Source organism: Galleria mellonella, unplaced genomic scaffold (genome assembly GCF_026898425.1).
Source record: "Galleria mellonella isolate WM207_F2 unplaced genomic scaffold, CSIRO_AGI_GalMel_v1 utg300, whole genome shotgun sequence".
Taxonomy (NCBI): Eukaryota; Metazoa; Arthropoda; class Insecta; order Lepidoptera; family Pyralidae; genus Galleria; species Galleria mellonella.
The window spans coordinates 2,630,792-2,656,221 of record NW_026442068.1 but is presented as its reverse complement, the minus strand read 5'-3'; the positions used below and the strand labels follow the sequence as shown (position 1 = coordinate 2,656,221).

General features: G+C 31.2%; 2 protein-coding genes and 1 long non-coding RNA gene across 3 annotated transcripts in view; 1 reads left to right on the top strand and 2 right to left on the bottom strand.

The window, feature by feature from the left end:
- The window catches only part of LOC113523473 (synaptotagmin-5-like), a 55,857-nt gene extending 51,967 nt beyond the window's left edge, over positions 1-3,890 (bottom strand). The window contains exons 1-2 of the mRNA XM_052895602.1: positions 3,690-3,890; positions 1,252-1,535 (exon numbers count right to left, since the gene is read on the bottom strand). Of these exons, the coding sequence (XP_052751562.1) occupies positions 1,252-1,535; positions 3,690-3,693 (288 nt within the window). The 5' untranslated portion in view covers positions 3,694-3,890. The remainder of the gene's footprint in view (positions 1-1,251; positions 1,536-3,689) is intronic.
- Positions 3,891-9,653: 5,763 nt separating this feature from the next.
- On the bottom strand, positions 9,654-10,872 carry LOC128200856 (uncharacterized). Its single transcript, XR_008252920.1, has 2 exons — positions 10,576-10,872; positions 9,654-9,824 (listed from the first exon to the last, which is right to left on the bottom strand). It is a non-coding gene; the product is annotated as an uncharacterized LOC128200856 (long non-coding RNA).
- Positions 10,873-19,030: 8,158 nt separating this feature from the next.
- Positions 19,031-25,430, top strand: part of LOC116413135 (venom dipeptidyl peptidase 4) — a 55,697-nt gene continuing 49,297 nt past the window's right edge. Inside the window, exon 1 of the mRNA XM_052895594.1 lies at positions 19,031-19,423. The gene's annotated coding sequence lies outside the window, so the exon portion shown is untranslated. The remainder of the gene's footprint in view (positions 19,424-25,430) is intronic.

Genomic DNA, 25,430 nt, shown 5'->3' with positions numbered 1-25,430 from the left:
TTCTTAAAGAAGTATTTTGATATTTGACTTTTGGATATGGTCTGATCTAAGTTCTATTATTCCACTAATATTATATATTGTTTTTCTTTTTCGCGTGAGTGGAATATGTTTTCTGAGAAGGATAAAAAGCAGCCTTCTCCATTCCATATAGTACGAAATTTCATAGTGATTGGTCATGCCGTTAAGGCACTAATAGGTTCATTTTCACTTAAATGGATGAATGGATTTGAATGAAAATGAAGTATAATATAATACCTATTATAATATTTGGTATCTCGAATACAAGATACATATATTATACATAAGTATATACTAGAACTCTTTAGAGACTTAATTCACGCAGACAAAGCCGCAGAGTATAGTTACTTTCATAATAATAAAAGACTACGTGAATAAAATCTCATCATAACCAATTAATTCCTAGTCAAGTTCAAAGACGACTCATTTGATATTGATGAGATGCGGTGCGGCTTCTGGTAGGTTCATGAAACTCGTATAATATTGTATTGCTTTATTAAATAAACAAACGGCCAGATTACTTACTAACAGATAACCAGTTTACTTGGCCATAGAATTCTAAAAATATATATGCGTTGACAATTTCAAAAAGAAGTATGTTCTCAATTCGGTTGTATTTTTTATGCTTGCTACTTCATAACTGTCTTACAAACCGATTTGGAAAATTCTTTTTTGACTAAAAGGATATACTTACACACAAAAAAATTGTCAAAATCAGTTCTGTAGTTTAGTTTTGAAATCAAAATAACTGGTTTTTTCATAATTGAAGTCGATTTTTTTATGGAACACAATTTTAAATTGTATGTCGGTTAATATTGAACTTTTTATGATTGTACATCATTACTGTAAGCTTTTATTTAACTTGTACATTCATATAATAACAATAGAATAGTATAGTAACATGAAGCTATATGGTTTCTATCTCTTTACAAATTGTTAAGCTCATGAATATTGTTAAACTGAGGAAAAGTATCTACGAAATTTTACAGTACGTAAGTAAAGTCGCGAGGCATTGCATTCGCTGAAATAAACATAATATGGAAAATTACCGTACGATAAAATACAGCACACACCCACACATTTGTATTGTAGTAGATTAACACAGAACTCACACAAGTGTATGAAACTTAATAAGGAATCTATCCATCGTGATGTTCATGACTATAGGCAATTACCACTTTCCAACAAGTGGGCTCAATTCATTTACTATTCCAGAAAAAAAAAATTACTCACATTCTGGCCAGCGTCCATTGGTGCAAGAAGTGGTGGAACGCGTCTTTTGGGCTTCTTCAACAGCAATACGATCCCAGCGATCAGCAACACCGCACCAGCGCCCGCCACGGCACCCCAAGCTGCACTCCAGGCATTCCCGTGGTATTCCAAGGAACCCGCATCAATACGAGCTTGGGGCTTCATAACATCTCTTGTAATTACCGTTGTTTCTTTGTCCAATTTCCTTTCTTCGTCCACTCCCTCCCAAGGTGCCCCGCTGGGCCCTCTGCGTAGCCATAGCTTATCTGGGAGATAACAAAATTAACTACATGAAACAATGTAGCATCGATCCATTGATATGACGCATTATGTTGATCCGTGTTGTTTGCACAGTGGTAAACATGTTATGGGTTTGCATTTTTGGGTGACGACAGATATAGGTGATGTAGGCGTGGTCTTTTATTGGATTTTGGTATTAGCCGTACTAGTGTTATACCTGTTACTTGAAAGGATTATTGTAATGATATATATATATATACATCTGTAGATACTAAACAAAAACATAATATTCTGTAATATTACTGCTGTTATTTGTATATATGTTTTCGTTATACTAGCTTTAACACGCCATTTCGTCTGCGAGTGGGATATGTCACTTGACCGAGATAAATAGTAATCTCTGCATCATATCTATGATATATAGTTATATTTAATAAGGATATTAGTATCAATCTATAAAAGTAAAATTAAATGCAGTTTATTGGTAAGCAAACAACTAGAGAACGGTTGTATTGATTTAACTAACTTTTTTTTTATATTCACACCTAACAGTCCTAGAAAGTTTCTTTAAAAAAAGAAAGAAATTGAATTTAGTATACAATAGCCTTAGATTATATAGATAGAACATCAAGTCTCAAAGACTATCTATATAATGTAAAATAATAACATTTGTTGGATCAGTTCATACTATAAAAAAACTGTAAAGGTCGAAAAATCTGAACATTGAGTTTTCCGCGTAAATTAGCTATTAGGGCGGTCGAAATAAGATATGGAAACCAAATCAGCATTTTTAGAATCGTTATTTATTCTCTTCACTGGAAAATAGCTGAACAGTTTTCAGTGACATTTCTTAATTGTGCAGTGTTGAGTTGAACAGAAATACTGGCATATGTTCTATTTATTTATTTACACTATTACAACCGTTATAAAAAAGAAAATGGTAAATTCTAATGCGAAGTGATAAGAAAGGCGGCCTTAATTACTAAGCAATCTTTTCCAGACAATCTTTGGGTAAAGGACATTGAGAAAAAAAAGACAATCAGAGTAGGTTGAGCAAATATATCTTATATTTGCTCAACACATATCTGAGCTCTCATATCTACTTTGACCTTTCTATTATGTACCTACATAAATTTGAGTAGAACAGGAAATGTTTGATAAAGTACAATGTTTACGGTAATCCTGTGAATGGTGTTTATTACGAGTAATTAATAACATCGTTTCTTGGAATTAAAATAATTTCGACTATCACATGAATGGCGCTATTATCTATTAATAACATTATGTTTCTAAGAATTAATTTAGACTACTAGCTGACGAAGATGCGCGCACAGCTCCTTTAGCTGGGGGAAGGGATTGTTAGCAATGGAGTTTGACAGCCCCATTGCTAGCAATATGCCCTATTAGGTCAACCTCCGTGTTCCCCTTGGAAACCATCATGAACAATTCTTGTTGAATTCGTCACGATGGGCTAACTGACCTGCTTCATCCTCACCTATCACCCCTCACTGGTGCCAGTGTAAACCGATAGCGCAGGCGGGGATAGCACACCATTATCACCCTTTAAAAAAGATCCTCTAGCTATACAGAATGAAATATAATATTTAAATTTTCTCGAGATAGATAAATAACATATAGCTATAGTATGCATTATCTCATCATATCTGCTTTTAACTGTCCACTGCTGAACATAAGCCTCTTCTTAAGAGGGGTTTGCCAGTTGCCACGTTTGGCAGGCGGATTGGCAACCGCAGTTAGGCTTTGGACATATTTTAAGAGGTACGCTGCTGCCCATACCTCGTTCTCCCTTAGTCGCTTCTTAAAACACCCATACATACATAGTATGCATAGTATTAAATATTTACAGAAACAAGAAATTAAAACAAATGTAGGTGCTGTATCAAGCGTCTAATTCCAACGCAAATTAACCCATTACATTATGCCGATGGCATAACAAACAGTTATCGCTCGCGCGACACCCATAAACGTTGATATAAGGCTGTAAAAGTTGGCCATTGTCCATGCTGTCATCACTTAATCACTACATCGAAACAAACAAAATTAAAAACTTTACGTAATTAAAATTCACGTAAAAGATGAAAATTGTGGTCAAAAAGTAATAACATATGGCAACGAAAACAGCTATTTAAATGAATAATAAGTTATAAAATATTACTCACCCATGTATTAACAGAAAGTGTTGTTGTTGATTTGTTAAAAAAAAAGATTTTTGTTTGCCGACACGTGCGTAGGGCGGGCGGGCGCGCGCGACTATGCGGCGTCTTATCATTAACTTGTTTACCCCGAGCGGCTGTACTCCGTGATCTGTCGCGATGTTGACTTTATTAGGCCACGTATACCGTAGCACAGTGATTATATTATATACTATTCGACCGTAGCACCGCTACATGCTACACTTAGTGAATATGTCGCGGAATGAACTATTCATGTTTGTGGGATCATTTCATTTGGCGCTAGCTGTTATTATGTTTTAGGATTATTACCAGATGTGTATATTCTTATGTGAATCTGATATGTTATTTCTATATTAAATTAAGATGAAGGAGAAGGCATATTAAATGTAGGCACATATAGGAATTTTCAAAATAAGTATATGATAAATGGTTTTTGATGAGTTGATGTATAAAGAACTCTGATTTTTTAATGGATAATAATGGAATGGTAATTACGCCTGCGCTATTGGTATACGCTGGCGGGGTAATGAGAAATGATAAGTGAGGATGAAAATAGGCCAGTTTGACCATCGTGACGAATTATACATGAATTAACCAAGATAGTTTTCGCGTGGAGGTTGACCTATAAGATATTGTCAATAATGAGACCGTTGGACCCATTACTTTTCCCCAGAACTCTTTATATTCAAGCTGGAAACGATAGAGATAATGGAAACAATTTGAGAATAAAAAAATGTGGTGAAAATATTAAGTAAGATTAGTATGTTTTAACTTAGGATGGCAAACAAGCTGACGGTCCACCTGATGGAAAGTGATAACCGTCGCCTATAAACATGAGCAGTACCATGGACATAACAGTGTATACTGTTTCGCCCATGATACCCCCATGCGTTGCCATTCCTGAGGACTCAGGTATTATTCCTTTGTACCCAGTAAATTCACGCCATATCTTACCCTTCAAACTGAAACACAGCAATGCAAACACAACTGCTTCACGGTTGAAACACAAATGGTACAGAGGTAATCAAGCAATCAACTTTTGTACAAAGTCTCCCTCTGGTAGTTTAATACAATTCGTTAGATATTTGGGCTAAGACATATCCAAATGACGGTACGAGAACGGTATATTAAGTTTAAACAAAATTATCGATCTGACGAATGGTTTTTAATTCAATGCATATTACATTGCATATGAAACAGTGCTCATATTAGTTGATTTTAAACTTTCGTGCTGTTTACACATATTTTAAATACATTATCGGTACTTATCGCTATGAAAAATCTTTGCAGGTAAATAATGCCTATATACCTGCTTCTTTATTGCCAACGTTTCCTTTATTTACCTGCAAAGATTTTTCATTGCGTTAAGTCCCGATAGTGTATTTAAAATATGTGCTTACATTGTTTAACATTTATGCATTTTAACTTGTTAGTAGATTATAATTCTTCAGTTATACTCCGGTTTCATTACGTAACTGTTAACATTTGAGAATTGACTACTGTTATAATCAGTAGAAGCTCTACGACGTTCCATATTAGATTAATGGCTAATATGGAAGGTAGGTAGGTAGAACAGGCCACCCTTGCCTTTACCGTGGGTATCGTAAGAGGCGACAAAGGGAACTAATTGTGGGATAGGCAGCAGCGTCCCTCTTAAAACATCACCAAAACCTAATTGCGGTTATCCAATCGGCCTGCCAAGCGTGGTAGCTACTGGCTAAACCCTTGGGGGTTAATAAATAAATAAGGGGAAACCTATGTTCAGTATTGGACAGTCAATGGTTTATATGGTTTTTTTTATACAACTTAGAATGGCAAACAAGCTGACGGCCCACCTGGTGGAAAGTGGTAACCGTCGCCTACAGACATGAGCAGTACCATGGACAACAGAGTATACTGTTTCGCCCATGATACCCCCCATGCGTTGCCATTCCTGAGGACTCAGGTGTTATTCCTCTGTACCCTGTAAATTCACGCCATATCCCACCCTTCAAACCGGAACACAGGCATGCAAACATAACTGCTTCACGGTTGAAACACGAATGGGACAAAGTCTCCCTCTGGTAAAACGTGGTGATATACGAAAGGATGTAGAATTTCTACTAATAACAATAGAAGTCAATCCTCAAATGTTACCAGTTGCACGTATATTTACTAATACCACAGATAATATAATACTATACTGTTAATGGCAACGGAATTAAACAAAGTAATTCTAATCGATTAATCAATGATATGGATTTCCGAAAAATAACACCTTACTTCAGTACGAGTAAAACATTTTTTAATGGAAGAACATTAATATCCTGCTTGTGCTGGTTTATGGTGACGGTGTACTATTGAGCGATGATAGATGAAGATGAAGGCATCAGTCGAATTCACCACGATTATTTCAAAGGGAGAGCATGTGGAGGTCGATATGACAGGGTGCATTGTTAACAATAAAATAATGGAAAACAATTTCTATAGCAATAAAATATTTCCAGAAATAGCTGTTAATCTATAATACTAATCTATCCAATCAAATCTCCTCTTCCTGGAGGGTAAGATAGTAAGTGGAATCTCTAACTAGAAGTAAGAGTATGAACGGTAGAGCATAATTTGAGTTGGCTTTCGTTTTTACTAGCTGTATCACGCGGCTTCTTTCACGAAAATCAGCAGATAAAGCATCCGATGTACTAAATTAGGATATAATCTACCCGTGCCGCCAATTTCATTCAAATCCATTCAGTAATTTTTATGCAAAAGAGTGGTAAACACGAATCCATCATTCCAGAATTTCGCATTTATAGGTAACATTAATAGGTTGTCTAGGTGACAGCTAGCACTTTCCTTGACTTGTCAGTTTGTGTTCAGACTTTATTTGCTTTCAATTTTGTAGGCACACAACCTAAGTATGCTGAAGTTGTGGCTATATTTACCTTTCAGCTGTATTCTATGTGTTTGTACCATTATACCTATTCAGTCTAAAAAAAAAAAAAATTTCAACCGATTTCAATTTCTCAACATTTTTTTATGATTTCAAGAAAAATTCTTCTTTTATCTGATGTTCTATTTTATCAAAATTCGATTGTATTTTTTTTGGTTGTGCCAATTAAAAAAAAAAAAAAACGATGATCTATTAAATTAAAATAAAATTATGAACCTTCTGCAGGGTTCGGAATGTTGTTTTCTACTGAGAAGAACCGACATGAAACTCAATATTTACTCTTTTAAATCTGTTAAAATTATGTGTAATCAAACGTAAAAACTAACAATAAAAATAATGTCTAAAATAACAATATGTGTAAAATATACATATTATATAATAGGTATGTTTGATGCTTAACTCATAAATATTGTATCAGCCGTTGACTGTCCACTGCTGAACATAATCTTCTCCTATTATGTGGTTTACCAGAAGTCGCCACGCTTGGCAAGCGGTTTGGCAACCGTAATAAAGCTTTGGTGATGTTTTAAGAGGGACGCTGCTGCCCATGCCTCGATCATTAAGTTTCCTTAATCACTTCTTTCGACATCCATGAGAAAGGATATACTAATTGAAACCTATTTGTAGTCATTATGGAAATTTAAGTTAGGCCATATTATTATTTTTTATATTGTATTTTATTCGCATATATTCTATTTTTTTTTAATGGATGATAATCGAATAGTAACCCCATCCGCGCTATCGGTGTACACCGGCGGGGCACCAGTGAAGGATGATAGGTGAGGATGAAGCAGGTCAGTTAGCCCATCGTGATGAATTCAACAAGAATTGTTCACGATGGTTTCCAGGGGGAACCACGTGGAGGTCGATCTAATAAGGCATATTGCTTGCAATGGGGATGTCAAACTCCATTGCTAACAATCCCTTTCCCCCGCATATATTCTATTCACATGCTTGTTTTGTCCTATATTTGTACGTTCAAAACATATCTGTTAATTTAAAAAAAAAAAAATTTCCATTGTAGAGAGTATACAATATTTACGTCATTATTCAATTAAGAGTTGTACGAATCTATTAATAGATAGTATTAGATTACGTAAACATGCATTTCCTGTTGACTTATGTCAAACGGCCTTGGCTAAATTCAGACACAAAGCAGTATTCGATGTTATTGCAATTACGTTAATATTGATTGATAGACTGTCGTGGTTTACTTATTGGCCATGCGTCTTCAGAATTCTAAACATGCAATAGAAGATTACGCGTGTTACCATAATACATACTGGGGGTGATCGATTGATAGCTTTTTGACTAGCTTCTTGCCTGTTATATTTGTACATTTGGATTCAATAAGTAGGAAAATAAAAAATTAATAAAATAGACTTCTTCTATAACTAAGATTGCTTTCTACAAAAAAAAAAAAACCGACTTCAATTCTGGCAAAATAAGTTATTTAGTTTTAAAAACTACTGGATCGATTTTGATAAAACTACTCTAAGACCAAACCGTAAATATATTGTTTCAGATAAAAAAAAAGATTTTTTAAATTTTCAAATATAAATACATTATTATGTTTTAGGCGTTTATTGGTCTTATTAAGAGCTCTCATATTAATTTCGCTTAAATACCTTTCATGTTACAGATTGTTATAATTTTATTATGTTAGTAATAAAATCAAGAATCAAGAACTCAATAATCACTGAATGAATTCAAATTTCATCATCAATCAAATCTTGTCTTGAGTTATTATTATTTTTTCGAGAAATTTCGACAATAGTTATCAAAGATATCACATTTTGGAGCGATAACTGAGAAAATTTAATTATAAATGTTTTACAATTACATTATTCCAATACAATACTGAATTCCAACACAATTATGAATATATCATGAACATTATAAACTTTTAAGCTGGTGTTCAACCTGTAAAGTGAAAATTGTCGTATACAAACACAATAATATAGAAATATTACTAAAGTATACCTAACTAATATAAATAAGACAGTGCAGATATTACCAAATTGGTATGATCATGGGATATCAATATTATTGCATATTTTTATGCAATAATGATAAAATTATCACTCTCCAAAATAAAAAAATAAATAAAAAATCAAGTGACGTCGTAAGGATATGTACTTGAACATTGACGTTTTAATTTACTTATCTACATATTATGGGATATTTTTAATCGGGCTACTAGTCTTATATATGAGCTAATAAATTGATAAAAATATAAATACGTATACATTTGAGTCATCAACTATCCAAATGGTCAGCGCCATCTATAAGAGCAATAACGTATTTAAAAGTAGTACGAAATGGCATTCTAAGGTGTCGATAACTTTGAATATTGTATTATTCAAAAGTCTCCAGATGGCGCTGTGCTATTTTTTTTAACATTTTTAGAAATACCCGAATCACAGATAATATAATACTATACTAGTACCCAAATACATATTTCCAATCTATCAAAAATCTAATATATTTACCTATTATTTTAATAAACCACAAATCACATTAAACTAAATAAAGGAGGTTTTATGATATTTATGAACAATAACCAAACATAGATACATATAATATATTTATTAACTATAAATTATAAGACTAGTTTATTTTTTAACTAATTTTATATTAGAAATGTTAATCCACTATTCTACTAGTCTATTTATAAATATAAGTATCATAGTCTTTATACAAGAGCAATAGGAATTTAATATCTTTCAACTAGAATTATTTTATCAACTTTATTATTCACATCAAAATACTACTATGCATATTACATATTTATATCTACCTACCAGTAATTGTCTCTGGTCGAAATTCTAAAAAAATTATTTCAATACTTATTTATATTTTTTTTATGTGCTTTGCCAGTAACATTCAATACTTTTTGTGTTCATGTATGGTTTTGATAGCTTTCAAATATTTAACTTTCATTCCACTCCTTTCATAAATATTATATAACAAAAAGGTGTGACAATGGTCACATGTTGATATACATTTATGTTTTATTATTACATTGAAGACTTAATGATATATTATCACATATTTCAGAATATATGTAATATACTTAACAGTATATACTTTTTACTAATAAGAGTTGTTTTTAATCATTTAACTCTGAGTTTCCTTTTTGTTAAAAGGGAATGCCTGTTTATATCTTTGTATACCAAGCCAGATGAAACCTGTAACAGAAGAAAGGCATTATTTAGACTTGAATATTTTATTTCAAATATTTTGCAAGTATTAAAAAAAATCTATAATATCTAGATTTTATAATAATATAGTATATATAATATAATATACAAAAATCCCATATGAAGTTTGTATGCTCAATTTTTAAAACTGCTCAATTCATTCTAATATTTTTCTAAATATGTATTAATTGAGATAATATAATATAAAGATAATTAGATATAAAGATAATTTTTCTTCTAAATTTTCTTCTAGATAATTAGATATAAAGATAATCTTAATGAGAAAAAATGGTCTTAGTAGGTGGCAGTACGGGTAACCAATTGTTTACTAGGTTATTTCTAGAATACCTACTCAAGTTTAGAATTATAGTAATGTATTACAATTATTTACATTAGTTTCACCCAGATATTTATTTATGGGATTAAGAGTGTTCATACTTTATATAAAAATAGGAACACTTTAATAAACAGTTTTGAACACATGTTCCAAATTACTTGGACACATTCAAAATACTTGATTTATTATTTGACTTATTTATAATGATTTATTGGATGAATTTGGAAGTGGTAACCTATAGAAATGCACTATTAGAAACATAAGTGCTACAGGTCTTCTGGTAAATTTATGTAACTATTATTGTATCATGTTTTACTATAGTGCCTAATAAAAAACTTTTACGTAGATACTCACTGTGTAACCTACTTATAATCCTTAATACTTTGGGTAACGCCTACTTACCAAAGGAAAGAATTGAGACAGTGTATTTCCCGGCAAATGTTTTGTTTTTCCACGCAGCATTTGCTAAATATCCGCCAATACCCACCAAACCAGCGGCTCCGAATAGTCTGCACGGCGTACAATCTTTAGAACGAGTTGCTACTTCAGCAGTCATTGTATATTACTTTTTATTACAACAGCATGAAGTCATAAAAATTGTTTAAATAACGTAAATAATGTATAAATGTTAAAGAGAAAAAATAAAAATAAATAAATTTTCTCACGTTGTCGTTTGACAATTGATAACTCTGACTTGACAATGACAATGACAGTTGTTGTTATTTTGTCAAATGTATGTCAAAGTCATACAGTAGCGTTTCGTATTTGGTTCATAAAAGTATTTGTATAATGACTAAATATCTATCTACCTAACCCACATTAAAAAAGGAAGATGTTTCAATTCGGTTGTATTTATTTAGTACCTTAGAAGTTTATCATTTATAAGTTGATTAGGATAATTTTTTTTTATTTGAAAAAAAAAAAAACTTTCAGATTGGTCCCATAGAAAATTGATCGATATCCATTCGAGAGCTTGGTTCTAATTTAAAATAATTAGTTTTGCCACTTTTTTTTGTTTTTAAAACAATATCTACTTATTAGTTTATTTTTAATGTAAATGTAATATATAGTTAATCATCATATCATTGGCATAAAATTATAATATTTCTGTATACATAATTTTTTAAATTAATTGCGAGTAATGGCTATGACACTAATATAAAGGAACGTTTAGTGTGAAATGTAAAGGAACTTTATATATTATTAAATAAATCACAATAACAGGTTTAGAATTCATGCAGCATTATATACATACATTTACACACACACACACACAAAATAAAATCGTCTTCTTTTAATACTACTTTCAGAAAAACTTTATATCAAATAAATATAGGTAACTTAACATGCACTTGCTTATTTAGAAAGTTACCAAAGAGTTGTAACAGAATATCAAATGTGCTACCCTTTGTCGTCGCCCAATGACCCACTTTCAACAAGTCTCGTCTTATTCGTGTGATGACATTGTTCGCGACAACATATTAATGTGTACCAATAACTTTTACCTTACATTTATTTTAAGAAACTTATGTTTGTAAAGGTCTATATCAGCAGGTCTATTCTTGAATGTATTTTTTTCAATACCAATTACTGCACTTATTAAATAATAATTAGGAATTAGGTTAAATTTAGTATCGGTTTGCAATAGTTTGCATTGGCAAGTTACACTAATGTGAATCTATCAGAACAATATGAAACCATTATTAATATTAATTTGAGAGGATAGACAATCTCATTTTTGGAATTGAAATGTTTAGAATTTATCTTTACACTAATCCTATAAATGCCTTTTTTTATATAAAAAAAAAAAAACAACATTCAGATAGAGTGTTGACAAAAACGACCAGATATTTTTAAAAAGGGCCTTATTTTCGATTATTATAACTTAAGTTTAAGTGATCTGGTATAAATTGCGTTAAAATTGTAATTAGTTGCTTTTATCACATAAACTGTCATATATGTCATAGGTATATTATGAATACTATACTTTTAGATTTTCGTACAAAAAAATTGCGTTAGTTAATAGTTAGTTGATTGTTTTTATAGCGTTTCTGACATTTGACGCTCAGTCTATAGAGGCATACTTGTGATCTAGTCTGTAGTCATTTTAAAGTTCAATTATACCCGTTCTAAGTTACGAAACGCCTGATACAAATATAAATGCAAAACAATATATTTGATTTCACGGCTTGCTGGGAATACCCGTATTGATTGGACTAATGACTAAGTATCCACTGACGTATCTTGACATTATCATGAGGAATTTACACCAAGAAAGTACCTACATAGGAGTCACAACTAAACAGGTTTTAAGGAAATTACTCATACAAATAATTTTGATTTTGTTATCATTAATAATATTTATATTCACACCACTGGAGACCGGGTCTCCCCTTGTGTAAGGAGTATATTAGCCTGCTGTTAATTCGCTTCGTCATCATCATATCAGCCATTATCTGTCCACTACTGATCATAGACCTCCTCTATAGACTGCCATAAGGAACGGTCTTGAGCCACTTACTTCCACTGACTATCTGTAATGCATTCGAGATCGTCAATTCGTCTAGTGGGGGGTCATATTACACTGCGTGGTCGTTGCTGATAGCCTCTTAAGAATATTTCTTCCTCATCGGTTATCGGTTCTTCGAGTTATGTGACCAGCCCATTGCCACTTACTTACTTGACTTAGTGTAATATTTTATTTATTTGTGTAATTGCTTTGGCACATTTATTTCTAATATAGATATTACAAGTAGGTTTTAATGAAGATGTACAAAAGCAGATTTATTCCTTGAAAGGATTTCTTACAGTCAACCTTGCGAACCCAATAGGAGACAGTATCTATAGATTTTATATATGTAGCATTTATTGAGAGGTTTCTTTTTCTTTATTGTATAGTGTTTTCTTGCCTCATACTACATTTCCAGGATGAAATGCAGTTTTCTATTGTTTAATCACCATTTTGAAAATTATTTTAAATTTTATTATCATCAATTAATAAGATCTAATAGATTGGTTGGGGAATTCTTAAGAAGTGAGTAACACGGATCCAGAACATCACTAAACCTTTTATTTACTAGTTTTTACACGCGACTTTGTCCGCGTAACCGAGATATGTTCTTACACTAACTGTCCTTCACCATATTATACAGTACGTGTATACCAAATTTCATAGTGATTAGCTAAGCATTTAAGGTGCAAACGAACATTGATTGATTGATTGATTGAATTCACTTTCACATTTATAATATTAGTAAGGATAGATATCTTTACGTGTTTCAACGTATTTATTACATTTTGCTAAAAATAGATTTCATTGAATTTATATCAATGCTGCAATGTTTAAGACTCGATAAAGGTATGTACCTGCGCCCAAGTTCCTTTCACTTGGAAATTGTAGGTTAAGTTGTAGTTGTGCGAGACTTGATTATTTCGCTATTTATATGTCACTAGGTAGTTGTTATTACTCTATACAGTATAGATAAAAAGGTAACATATTTTCTTACCAGTCGTTCAATACTCACGGGTAGATAGAGCAATACGTTCCGAATTGTCATTAGACCACTGGTGGTTTTTTACACTGCAATGTAGTGTGTGCAAGTGTGATCATTAATGTATATTTACACTTATAGTGTTGTAATACACTACACTTTTTATAATCTGTACCTGTGTAGGCTTGTACCGAGTTCTAGGTACGATCTATCTATTGCTAATTATTAAATAGTTTACAGATAAATATAATACTATGTGTAATATAATAATATATGATTATCTGTTAAGAAAGTAGGTATTTAATAAACCATTTTGGTGGGGAGAAGAGATTGTTAGTAATTAAGAGCTTAGCCCCTATTGCTATCAATACACTCTTCTATCAGGTCGACTTTCACGCGGTTCCCCCTGGAAACCATCGTGACTAATTTATTGTTGAATTAGTCAGGATGGGCTAATTGATCTGCCTTTTCATCCTCACCAATCATCCCTCACTGATGCCTCGTCAGTGTATACCGACAGGGCAGGCTAGGTTACCATTCCATTAACATCCATTAAAAAAAACTGTTTTGGTACCTAGTTAGTGTAATTTTTTTATTGCGCGTGATCAACATATTTTGATTGACTGGAATAAGAACTTATTATGTTCTTCTATATCTCAAATAGGTAAGTACTACATGTATGCCAAGTTTCATAACGATTAAAAGAATTGGACCCTCGAATCGCTAAGAGGTACAAACAAACTCACGAGATCGCTATTAGCGATAAGACCGCCCATTGTTATCTCAGTGCGACGTTTCTTGTAATTGTATGTATCTATAATAAGTTTACTTCTGTAATCTTTTAGAGGAAACAATAAAAAGCACTTATCTATCTATCTATCACCTTTCATCATCTTATCAGGTTTTATCTGTCCACTGCTGAGTATAGGCCATCTCTATGAGGGGGGGGGGGGGGGGTTGCCAAAAGTTTGGCACATGGATTGGCAATCGTAACCAGGCCTTGGCGATGGCTTGAGCATTCCTCATAAGGGGAGTTTGCCAGTAGTTGCTACGCTTGGCATGCGGATTGCCGTAGCTAGGCTTTAAGAGAGACGTTACTGCCCATCCCTCTACCATTAAGTTGCCTTAGTCGCCTCTTACGACAAGCAAGGGAAAGGAAGGGGTAATCTATCCAATACCGGGACCATATCTTTAAATTTATAATATTAGTAACATAGATGATCGAGAACTATTTACATATACACGCATACATGTATGAATTATAAGTAAATATGTATGGCGAGTAAACATAAATAGATAAGTACTAGATTAAAATATGAGATTTGCAGACGTTGGTATCATAAAATTAATTGGCTTTTGAAACTAGTAAATTAGTTCTCCCCGATAATGTTGTTGTGTTGTATGTTATAGGGTTTTGTAGTAACATAGTTTCAACACGTGTACAGTAGATGTATGACGCTGAAATTGAGATTATTAACATCGTTTTAAGGGAGCAATCTATCCTTGAATGAAGATTGTACAACGGACTGTGCTCAGAGGAATTGTTCAATATGATACCTACGGCCACTTTCTACCATCGTACAGCTCGCCATCGACGGGAGGAAAGAGATTATTAGTAATGTGTTCTAACAGTTCTATTGCTAGCAATATACTTTATCAGGTCGACTTCCACGCGGTTCCCCTTGGAAATCAAAGTGGTTACTTCTTGTTAAATTCTTTACTATGGGCCGACTGACCTGCTTTCATTCTGACCTATCATCTATTATTGGTGCACCGCCAGTGTATACCAATAGCCCAGGCGAGGTTGCTATTCAATTTTCACCCATTAAAACAAAAGAAAGCTCGCCATCGATAGGGAGTTCACCCTCATATCTTAGAGGCTAAATGGTCGCGTATAGCGCGGTTTCAGATGTTTTCTCCCACGAACGCTCAGGTTATGGAATGAGCTCCCTGTCTAGGTTTTTCCAAGAGACAACTGCATGGAGTTCTTCAAAAAAGGGGTAAAGAGGTTTCTTCGGAGTTAGCAAGGCGCAAGTAATGCCTTTGGTATTGTAGGCGGTCATAGGCTACAGTAACCGCTTACTATCATTAATTATAGGACAGTATGTTTGTTTGCAACTTTAGTGGTGTAAAAAAAAAAAAGAAATATAGGTAGATTTGAATAAAGTTTGACAAACTGTAGGTTACACATAGGACAGATATATATACTATATCATGTGAGCAAAGCCGTGGGAAACAGCTAGTATTAGATACTCAAAATATTTTGCTGTTTTTCAACCCCATATTCTATTAATAAAAAATAAAATAAAATAATGGACTTACAAAATTTAAAACAGTATAATAAGAATTAAAAGTTCATCGTGAAATGAATTAACAAACTGCTACAGTTATGTGTTAATTTTTTTTTATCGTATAAAAAGATCTCCCAATTTAATTTACATTAATATTAATTCGTTGGGTAGTTGAAAAAGTATAATAACATAGTTTAATAGGGCCTAGTATTCCACGGGCGTTAATATACACTATTGTTCAGCGAAATAGCTTACCTAATTTGACTTACAAAAATAGTACTTGTATAATTAGTTATATGCATAATCATGTCTATTATATTAAACAGAGTACGGTTATAAATTATTTAATTTATTAATTATCAACTTAAAAATAACCCCCTGGTACGTTTCTATGAATATTAATTAGTAACAACAGAAAATTAACGCCCTTGTTTTATATATCTATAAAGTACATTAATGTATGTAAAACGTAAACTTTACCTACTTTTGAATCTACCCGTTTACTGAATTAAGATTTGTATTACCTGTATAATCCTATTATAAATGCGAAAGTTTGTGAGTGTGGATGGGTGGATGGATATTTGTTACAATTTTACGTAAAATCTGAATTGTAACTGAAAGGAATAAATTAAATATTTGGTACACAGTAATTCTGCATCCTAACTAATTTATGTATTGATTCATGTGAAAGAAGTCGCTAATTAGAGCAGTATTATTGTATATACAAATAATGCTAATGAAAATGTTTCATAACGTGTGACATGCATATAAACATACAGAAAGGCAAATAATGTCTAACATTTGTAAGATCAAGAATATGAGTAAAAATAAAAGGGTTCGGGTATGACGAAGATGAATAGAGTGAGGCAAGTTGAAATGTGTGAATAATAAAGATACAAATGTGAATCTAAAAAATGAAGTATGAACAAACAGGAACAGAGACCTGGAAAAATGACTTCACTAAATATATACCCAATAATAGGATCTCTTTAAGTGATTAGTCCGCTTATGTACATTTTTGTTATAACCTAATACTATAAGTGAATTTACAAATGGATATAAATACATATGATCATTGGAAAAATATAAATTATTGATAATTTTGACCAGAAGTTGAAGTCCACATGTCATACATCTGTAACTTTTAAATTTTGGTAAATGATATACACATACATGTGTACACTCGAAAAAATCTTTTCTTTACACAAGTGCTACAAAAAAATACTACATTCTTTTCTTCAGTTTTCAGGTAAAAAAAATATTTTAACTTGTGTTATAATACCAAACTGTTTAAAAAATACGTATTTTCAATTTATTAAAATTTAGCTACATGTTTCACAAAAATTTCAGACTCTACATACTTTCGAAGAGTGACTTGCAAAATTATTACTTCTTTCTGGCAATAAATATGTTAACTCTGTATTTCATGGTAAATAATATTGTTCTTTTCTTAATATTAAATTTTTCAGGTAGAAAGATAATAGCCCGATAACAATATTATATTGTGATGAAATAAACAACAGCAAATTGAGATTCATGAAAACTATTGCGACTCTTCCTGATTCCTCGTGGAACCTTGTTATCGTTCTACATTCGTTAGCATACCATGAATATTCTAACAGTCCTCGGCCGCTCCACTCGTTGCCTTCGTCACTCTCAGATAGCTATTCCCTTTTGCTATCAAAATGTCCCCCGTTTATATTATCGACAATTTCTTTCCAGCGAGTTCCTTCGTTTTAAATAGTGGTCAATTAAGATAGCTGTTTTCGCAATTTACTCTATTATATTTCAATTTTCACATCTTTATTAATATGTAAATGTGAACGTACTTGTTTATTACCTTTTGACGCCTCAATGGTACAATAAAATTAATTGTCATAAAATTTAACATATGCAGAGTGTCTGGAATAGAGAAGAACAATAGCTGCATTAATTCCGATCTGAATCAATATATGTCAATGATGCGGAGTTGATTGTTCATTATATGTAAAGTGACCGACATATCCAATAATTAACTATTGGTTAATGTATGTTAATCTGCAGTCACCAATAATTTTGATGGTTATATCACAGATCTTTATGTATCTATCTACTGTACTTGTACATGTGTATATTGATTACATTTGTATTTTCATACATATAATTACTTCATAATCAAATTTTTTTTAATATTATATAGAGTCGAAGAAAATATAGTTAGTAGAAAAATTAGATAATTGCTAAGATTCTGAGTCAACTTTTTCCGAGGAACACAGAATAAAATATAAAAATATAATAGTCTTTAATCTTTTATAAAATCGTTCCGGTAAACGTCACCTATATAAAAAGTTATACATTTCTGAATTTTGATAGTGTTCATTTTTGTAAATATTTTTTGTAATTATTATATTTGCTCTTTCTATTAGACTATGTATTGATTGTTTAAAAATATTTAAGCACATAAAAGTATTCAGACGTGGAGAATCGCATAGGATCTGGGCGAAGTACTTTAATGGGAGATGGAGTGAAGTACTTGCAGTTTAATATTATAAACGTTAAGGTGTCAACATATATAAATATTTAAGTAATTGGCATGAATATAGATAAACACTAAGTATTAATGCTAAGTTTTCGTCATAACTTGTTAATTTTGTGGTGAATAATACTGAAATAAACTTGTTGCTTCTTTGAAGATTTAATTTATCATTATTTTGTTCTTTTTTACCTGTAACATTTTGTTGGTACTGTTTTTTTATCTGCGGTTTAAATGCAGGTAATTCTAATGTGCACGTATGTAGGTACAAAACAAATAATAATTTAATAAATTTAAATATAATATATTTATTTAAATTTAATAAATTAAAAAATGAAAAGCAAGCTCTCTATTTACTGAATGATTTGAAAGAGTTAGTATGAGTGTTATACTTTTTATTACTTTGATAGAAGAGATTCGGTTTAATACTCTGACAATATTTATATATGACATAAAATAGATTGTATAATTATATTTCCTCTTACAATACTTGATGTATACATGCCATAAAAATGGATTAAAAACTGTACTTAGTTTAATCCACCTCGCCTGGAGTACACGTTCACGATTCGCACGCCAGTCTCTCTTCACAACTCGAACGTTACGCCTGCTTTTCCACACTTTTTATTGGTACACTGGCGTGCGTCGAGTTTATAAACAAACATTCAAACAGTGTGCTACCGTTTATTTACAAATATGGGTCCGAGTGATATGTGCAGTACTTTTCGCCTGAATTGTAAATGGTTGTTGTAAATTGTCGATTTAAATAATGTTTATCCAATGTTACGATCTGTTAATGATCGAACATCGTGAACGGTAATTGCCTATTGGAAGCTGGTGATTGTAAATATCTCACAGTGAGAGTAACAATACTCGTATGTTAATGATCTCACGTGTTGTGTATGGGTGTATTGATGCGTGTTATAATTTTTTTATTGTACTATATATTACATTAGGTGAGTATTTTATGAATGGTTCATTAGCTTATTACGATTTCTTTTCTTTTTTGTTCTAATTACCTCAATTGCGTGTTACTTAAAACAAGTATGAATATAATATACATATATGTGAATAGATAACTTTATAATTGTTATTATAATTAAAAATAACAATAAATAAATTTTTGCTTAGTATACTTATAACAATTTTTGTACTGATAATTTTTTTTTCCAATTTAGTAACACAAACAAATATACAGAATACTGTGACGTCCATGATATCGCAAAACACCTCTTGTACTGCCATTACTGGGAATTTTTGATAGATTGGAATTAATATTCGAAGTTTCCTTATTACAAATCCATTGTGTGATCCATATTTAATTGTCTATTTGTTTGATTTCGTCTATTGATTAACTGTCAAGAAAAGCAGTTTAGTTTCTCAATGAATGCAAATATTAAACCAATAATAATAACTTAAATGACCAATTATTATTATTTATGGTTATTTTTTTTGTTTTTTACCAATTAGAAGAAATAATTTATAATTAGTAAGGTACTTAGCAATTATTAGTTGGGTACTTTTAAAACTCTTTATCTTAAGTTCTAATATCGATAAAATTTGATATGGATACGAAATACTGCAGTAACTGCAATTTATAAACGAAAAAAATATTAGAGTTCACTTGCCCAATTTATCTTCATAAATTGCATAATAGTTTTATGTATGAATGGTACAAAATACTAGCTGTTTCTGTGGCAAGGTCTGTATGAATAGAGTTGCCGTGACCATACATTTTGAATAAATTGACATTGTCAATTACTTCTAAAGGTATTTTAAATTCACGGTCGGGATTTAATTCGCGCGATTACAGGTGAATAGTACCTATATACTCTATTTTTACTGCCGAAGTTTTGGCGTGGATTATACCACGTTGAAATCCCAATTATAAATTTAAAATATGTCTAAATAACGCGAAAGTTTAAAATTAACTACTTCTAAAGGTATTTACTTATTAAAATATATAAAATTACTCTACTCCCCATCCAAGTTTTACGGATTTATTTTATATACAAAAATTACTAAATAACATGTTTCATGGCTCTTTGAGAGATTACAGTAAACCCAAAACACTTGACGGTAGGTTCATCTAACTCAATTTTAATCTCACGTCACTTAAGCACATATTACATGATCATTCATTTCCGTCAGTCATGAACAGTGTTACCGGAACTAATGTCAAAATATCTGGAGATATTATGTAAAAAAAAAAGAGTAAAAGAAATTAAGTGATTGATATATGGTAGTGAAATTACAAATTATGACGTCATAACATCCTAATCCTCAGAAATAATAACGCAAAAATGCATACCGTGCTTGGTAAGAATACCTGTTATTAACATTACCTATTCTGATAATGAAGTGTCGCGTGATTCACTGTTCATCCCGAAGGTTGAGTGGAAGAGAATGCTACTAGCATTAAGTCCGCCTTTTGTACTATATTTCCATTTGCTCAATAAAGTTATAAATAAAAAAAAGTGTATTCCATGTTGTCTATGAGATTTTCCATATTTTGAGATAATAATCACTATTTTCCATAAGTTTAGTCAGTTAGTTTTTTTGTAATTTAATACTTACACATTAATACAATAATCTTTATTCTATTCCGTAGTGTTTACTCTGCACACAATTAAGAGAAAATATGTTCTTCATATTAGTTAAGACATATAGATAAAAATAATTGAACAAACTTCAAATAAATATACGAATATAATAAAAACAATTTTTCAGCTGAGATACGATAGTCATTCGATCAGAAACATTTTGTCTGGTCTTACAATATTTTGTGACTTGCCTGGGTCTTTTATATCACGGAATAACACATATAGTCTGTAATTTTCAAGATATAGTCACATTTTTAACCGACGATTATCATATTTAATCCAAGTGGCTCGACACCTTGTTAACATTGCTATGTTATAACTATATTATTCATTTATATATTAACTGGACACAGGCAATTAACACAAAAACATAAAATTTAATACATTTAAAAATTCTTTTTTGTTTCATAAAAAAAAACACCGACTTCATTTTTTTCAATAGGTTTATAAATGGCGGAGATATGAGGTAATGAATTAAAAAAAAAAAAACAAAATACAACCTAATTAAGAACTTTTTGAAGGCGGTTAAAAATAATAATTACATTCTAGACAGATGGAATTGATCGTGTAATGGGCGCTTTATGACGAGTACATGTTTTGTTTCACACTCATAGGCTGTTTGTGGTTATGAAGGATTAATGTTAAGAGAGGTAAAGGGTTCGTATTTGGTAAGAACAATGAGTTATACCTGCCTGCTTATATAATACCTATAATTAATTAATTATCATAAAATCATTCCGCTGCGAATATACGAGTATGAGACCTTGAGCGATTTTATAATTTAACAGATTATTTTTAATTGTCTTAAAAAGGGGGAAGTTAATTCGAATGTAATTTTTATTTTGCATCTGTTACGTAATATCTTTGCTCGTATTGAAAAAGGTATACTGTACATATGGTTCAATACTAATTTTATTAAAAAGGGTAGGTACAGATTTTTTATTAGAAATACGTAACTATATTATTCATAATGAATTCTTATTTTTTATTATATTTGTTTTCTCCTTTATTTCCAGTTCTAATTAATGTTTTTACGAAACGTATATTCAAGGATTCTGTAGGGTTCTATTAATATATTTTCTTTTCAAATCTTTTGAGTAGTTGTAGACATTATTATGAGTGATTACCTCGTGAACCTATAACTCCGCTAATACCTCCATTTAGAAGAACTGTTCTGGGTAGTAATTCTCCAATAGTAAGGTTGTGTAAAACTATATATAGCTGCAATGACCAGGTCGATATTAATTTTGATAGTCCAATTGCTTTTGTACGAAATATCTATAAATATATAAAATGGGTCGTGCTGCTGGATCTGCTTGTGGATATGGTGGCTTTAGTTGTTAGTTGTTAAGCATTTAATAATAGTTGTAAGCTATCTATATTTCTCTATACTTATTATTATAAATGTATCAATATATGCTGTGTTTGCCTATAAAAAACTGTTACACTTAGTTCTAAGCACCATAATTGTATATATATTTACATTATTTTGTGAAAACAATTGTTGGTGAACCTAAATAAATAAATAAATAATCATTTGTGTGATTATTTATTTATTTATTGATGTGTGATTCCTCATTATAATAAATTAGTACTTATAGCAAAAGCTACTCAGGTAGGTAACTGATATTATAGTAAATTTATTATTCTATTAGTTTAAATTATTGTACATACCTATTAAAATTTACTACTAGTATATAGACACCATTCACAATTAACATATACAGAAATTTATAATCATATGTAGACAAAATCATAATAATATGTGTTATATAGATCATCATCATCTTCCTACCCTTATCCCAATTATTTGGGGTCGGCGTAATATGGATTTATCCATATTACAAAAAGATTTGGTTTTTAGTTTTACGACCGACCACCTGCCTGACGTCAACCCTCTTTGGGAATATAAATACTATATATATCTTTTACCATCTCAGTCATTAACCTTTGGAATGCACTGCCTATTGATATCAAAAAGTCCCTAATCAAATTTTCCTTCAAAAAGTCCCTTCTTGAACATTCTCTTTCTGTTTAATGTGATGGTTGACTGGTAGAGAATGCCATCAGGTATTAAGTCCGCCTTGTAGACATATAATATTTTAACGTGTGCAGAAATACTGACATTTTACTATTATATCTGACTATGCATTAATCCAAACAAGATTTTTTTTATCAGAATCGGGCAAGTAAATTGTGTGAAATAGCTTGAATGAAGCCCCTCGATTGTATGAAATCACCTTGAAGTCGCGTAGAACGTTATCTTTGTTAATTGGTCATATCAAAGGTTAGCAAGGCAGGTGAGATTCCTTAGGACATTTGAAAATGTAAACATTATTATTATTAATTAATTATAATTAATTAATATTATATATATTAAAGTTTTACAATTAGAGTAAAATTTTATAATTAGAGTTAATTATAGTTACTTAGATAATGAAGAGTTTTATTATTACTTTATTGTTTTGACTATTGTTCTTATTAAGATCTCTTGTATAAATTTTCCTTAAATATTTCCTATGTGCTTACTGATATTGTGTTTTCTTAATTTAATTTTATTAGTAAAAAGATTGATAAAAAGTAAGATTATTTACCAATGTTTGAATATAAACTAGTTATATTCCGCGACATTGCCCGCGTTAATCAATATGTAAAATATTCTATGTTTTAAGTTAGGATATAACCTACCCGTGTACTAAATTTCATTCAAATCCGTTCAGTAGTTTTTGCGTGAAAGAGTAACAAATATCATCCATCGATCCATTTATTCATTCATCGAATGAATTTGTAAATCTTTGAATTTGAGAATCCTAAATTGATTGATAAACTAATTTGAGACTAATATCAATATAAAATTTTTATATTTATTTTGTATATATCTTGTACATATGAAAAAACTCTATTGAATAATAGCACAATTTAGGATATTTTTTCATTTCTGTTTTAAAATTAACCGGGTCGTCCTCATTTTGTATTTCAGTAGGGATTGTGTATATATCAGCTGACATTATAAATGGACTGTTAAAAATAACATCATAGCGTTTTATTTTGAATTATTTCATAGTATCATTATTAGGATACTTATAATGTTAGATACTTCCTAATTTAAATGATAAAGCTATTTATAATATGTATTCCGGGTTTTTTTTAACATCAGAAACATATGTCTTTAATTACAAGCCCATATAATTGATGGTGTTCAGTGAACTGTAATTGTGTTGTATATACTTTCAAGGATATCAAGAGGTATTTGAAATGCTGGACCCGTTCTTGTACACCTACACCATAGATATTATTTGAAAGGCTGGCAGGTGTAACATGACTTTCTATGAATTCCCATAGTAGCCCCAACAATGCTTGAAATTGTGCAATTGATATTAGTCAATAGTTGAATTTAATGACAATATACCTTTATATCATTTTGCGTTTATACCATCATCATCACCATTGTAATTTATTATACTGTACTTGGATTTTTCTCTATTGTTTTATTTTTGTAGAACAATATCTATTATGTTTAATAGATATTGTTCCACAAAAATAAAAATAAAATCCCTTCCATTATGACAAAACCAATTATTTTGATTTAGAATCTAAACTACTGAATCGATTTTGATGAAATTTCTATAGGATCAATCTGATCGCCCGTGCATACTAATAGTGCAAGCAGAACCACTATTTTATTTTCACAGATTAAAAAAGAAGGTATAGATTATTAGTTCCCTACTTAGTTATCAGACTAGGCTAGGTATACATATACATACTTCGAGTCGGTCTTTCTCTCCACAGGTGTGAGTCTCCACTGATCTTTTTTCTTATCGGTTTTTTTTATCATTTTTAAAATAAAAATGACTGTAACCTGTTTAATGACAATTCATTCTTTAAACAGAACCCATAGCTTTTAGAGCGAAAGGGATTATTCGCAATACATCTGGTCGAATTTCACACGGTTCTCTTTGGAAACCATTGCTGGGTAATTCCTGGTGAATTCGTCACGATGAGTCACGATATCGCTGGTGCCCCGCCAACGTATACCAATAGTGTAGGCGAGGATATCATTTCACTTTCACTCATTAATAAAAAATCAAAGCATCTTGACCAGAGACAATTTTGAAATGTTTGTTTTCTGAAATGACCTAACTGACATTGAAATTGAGTCTCCTAAATTATATTTAAAGTTAGTTGTTTGCTCGTTGCTTCATTCACGTGAATTTTTTAAGTAGGAAAACCAAAATAGGTATTACTCTTATCAAGATCCTTCATACAATATTTCCTTAAATATCTCTTATGTACAAACAACTTCTATTTACAATTTTATTATATTAGGAAAATTTCAGTTACGAGTATCAGGTTTTTATGA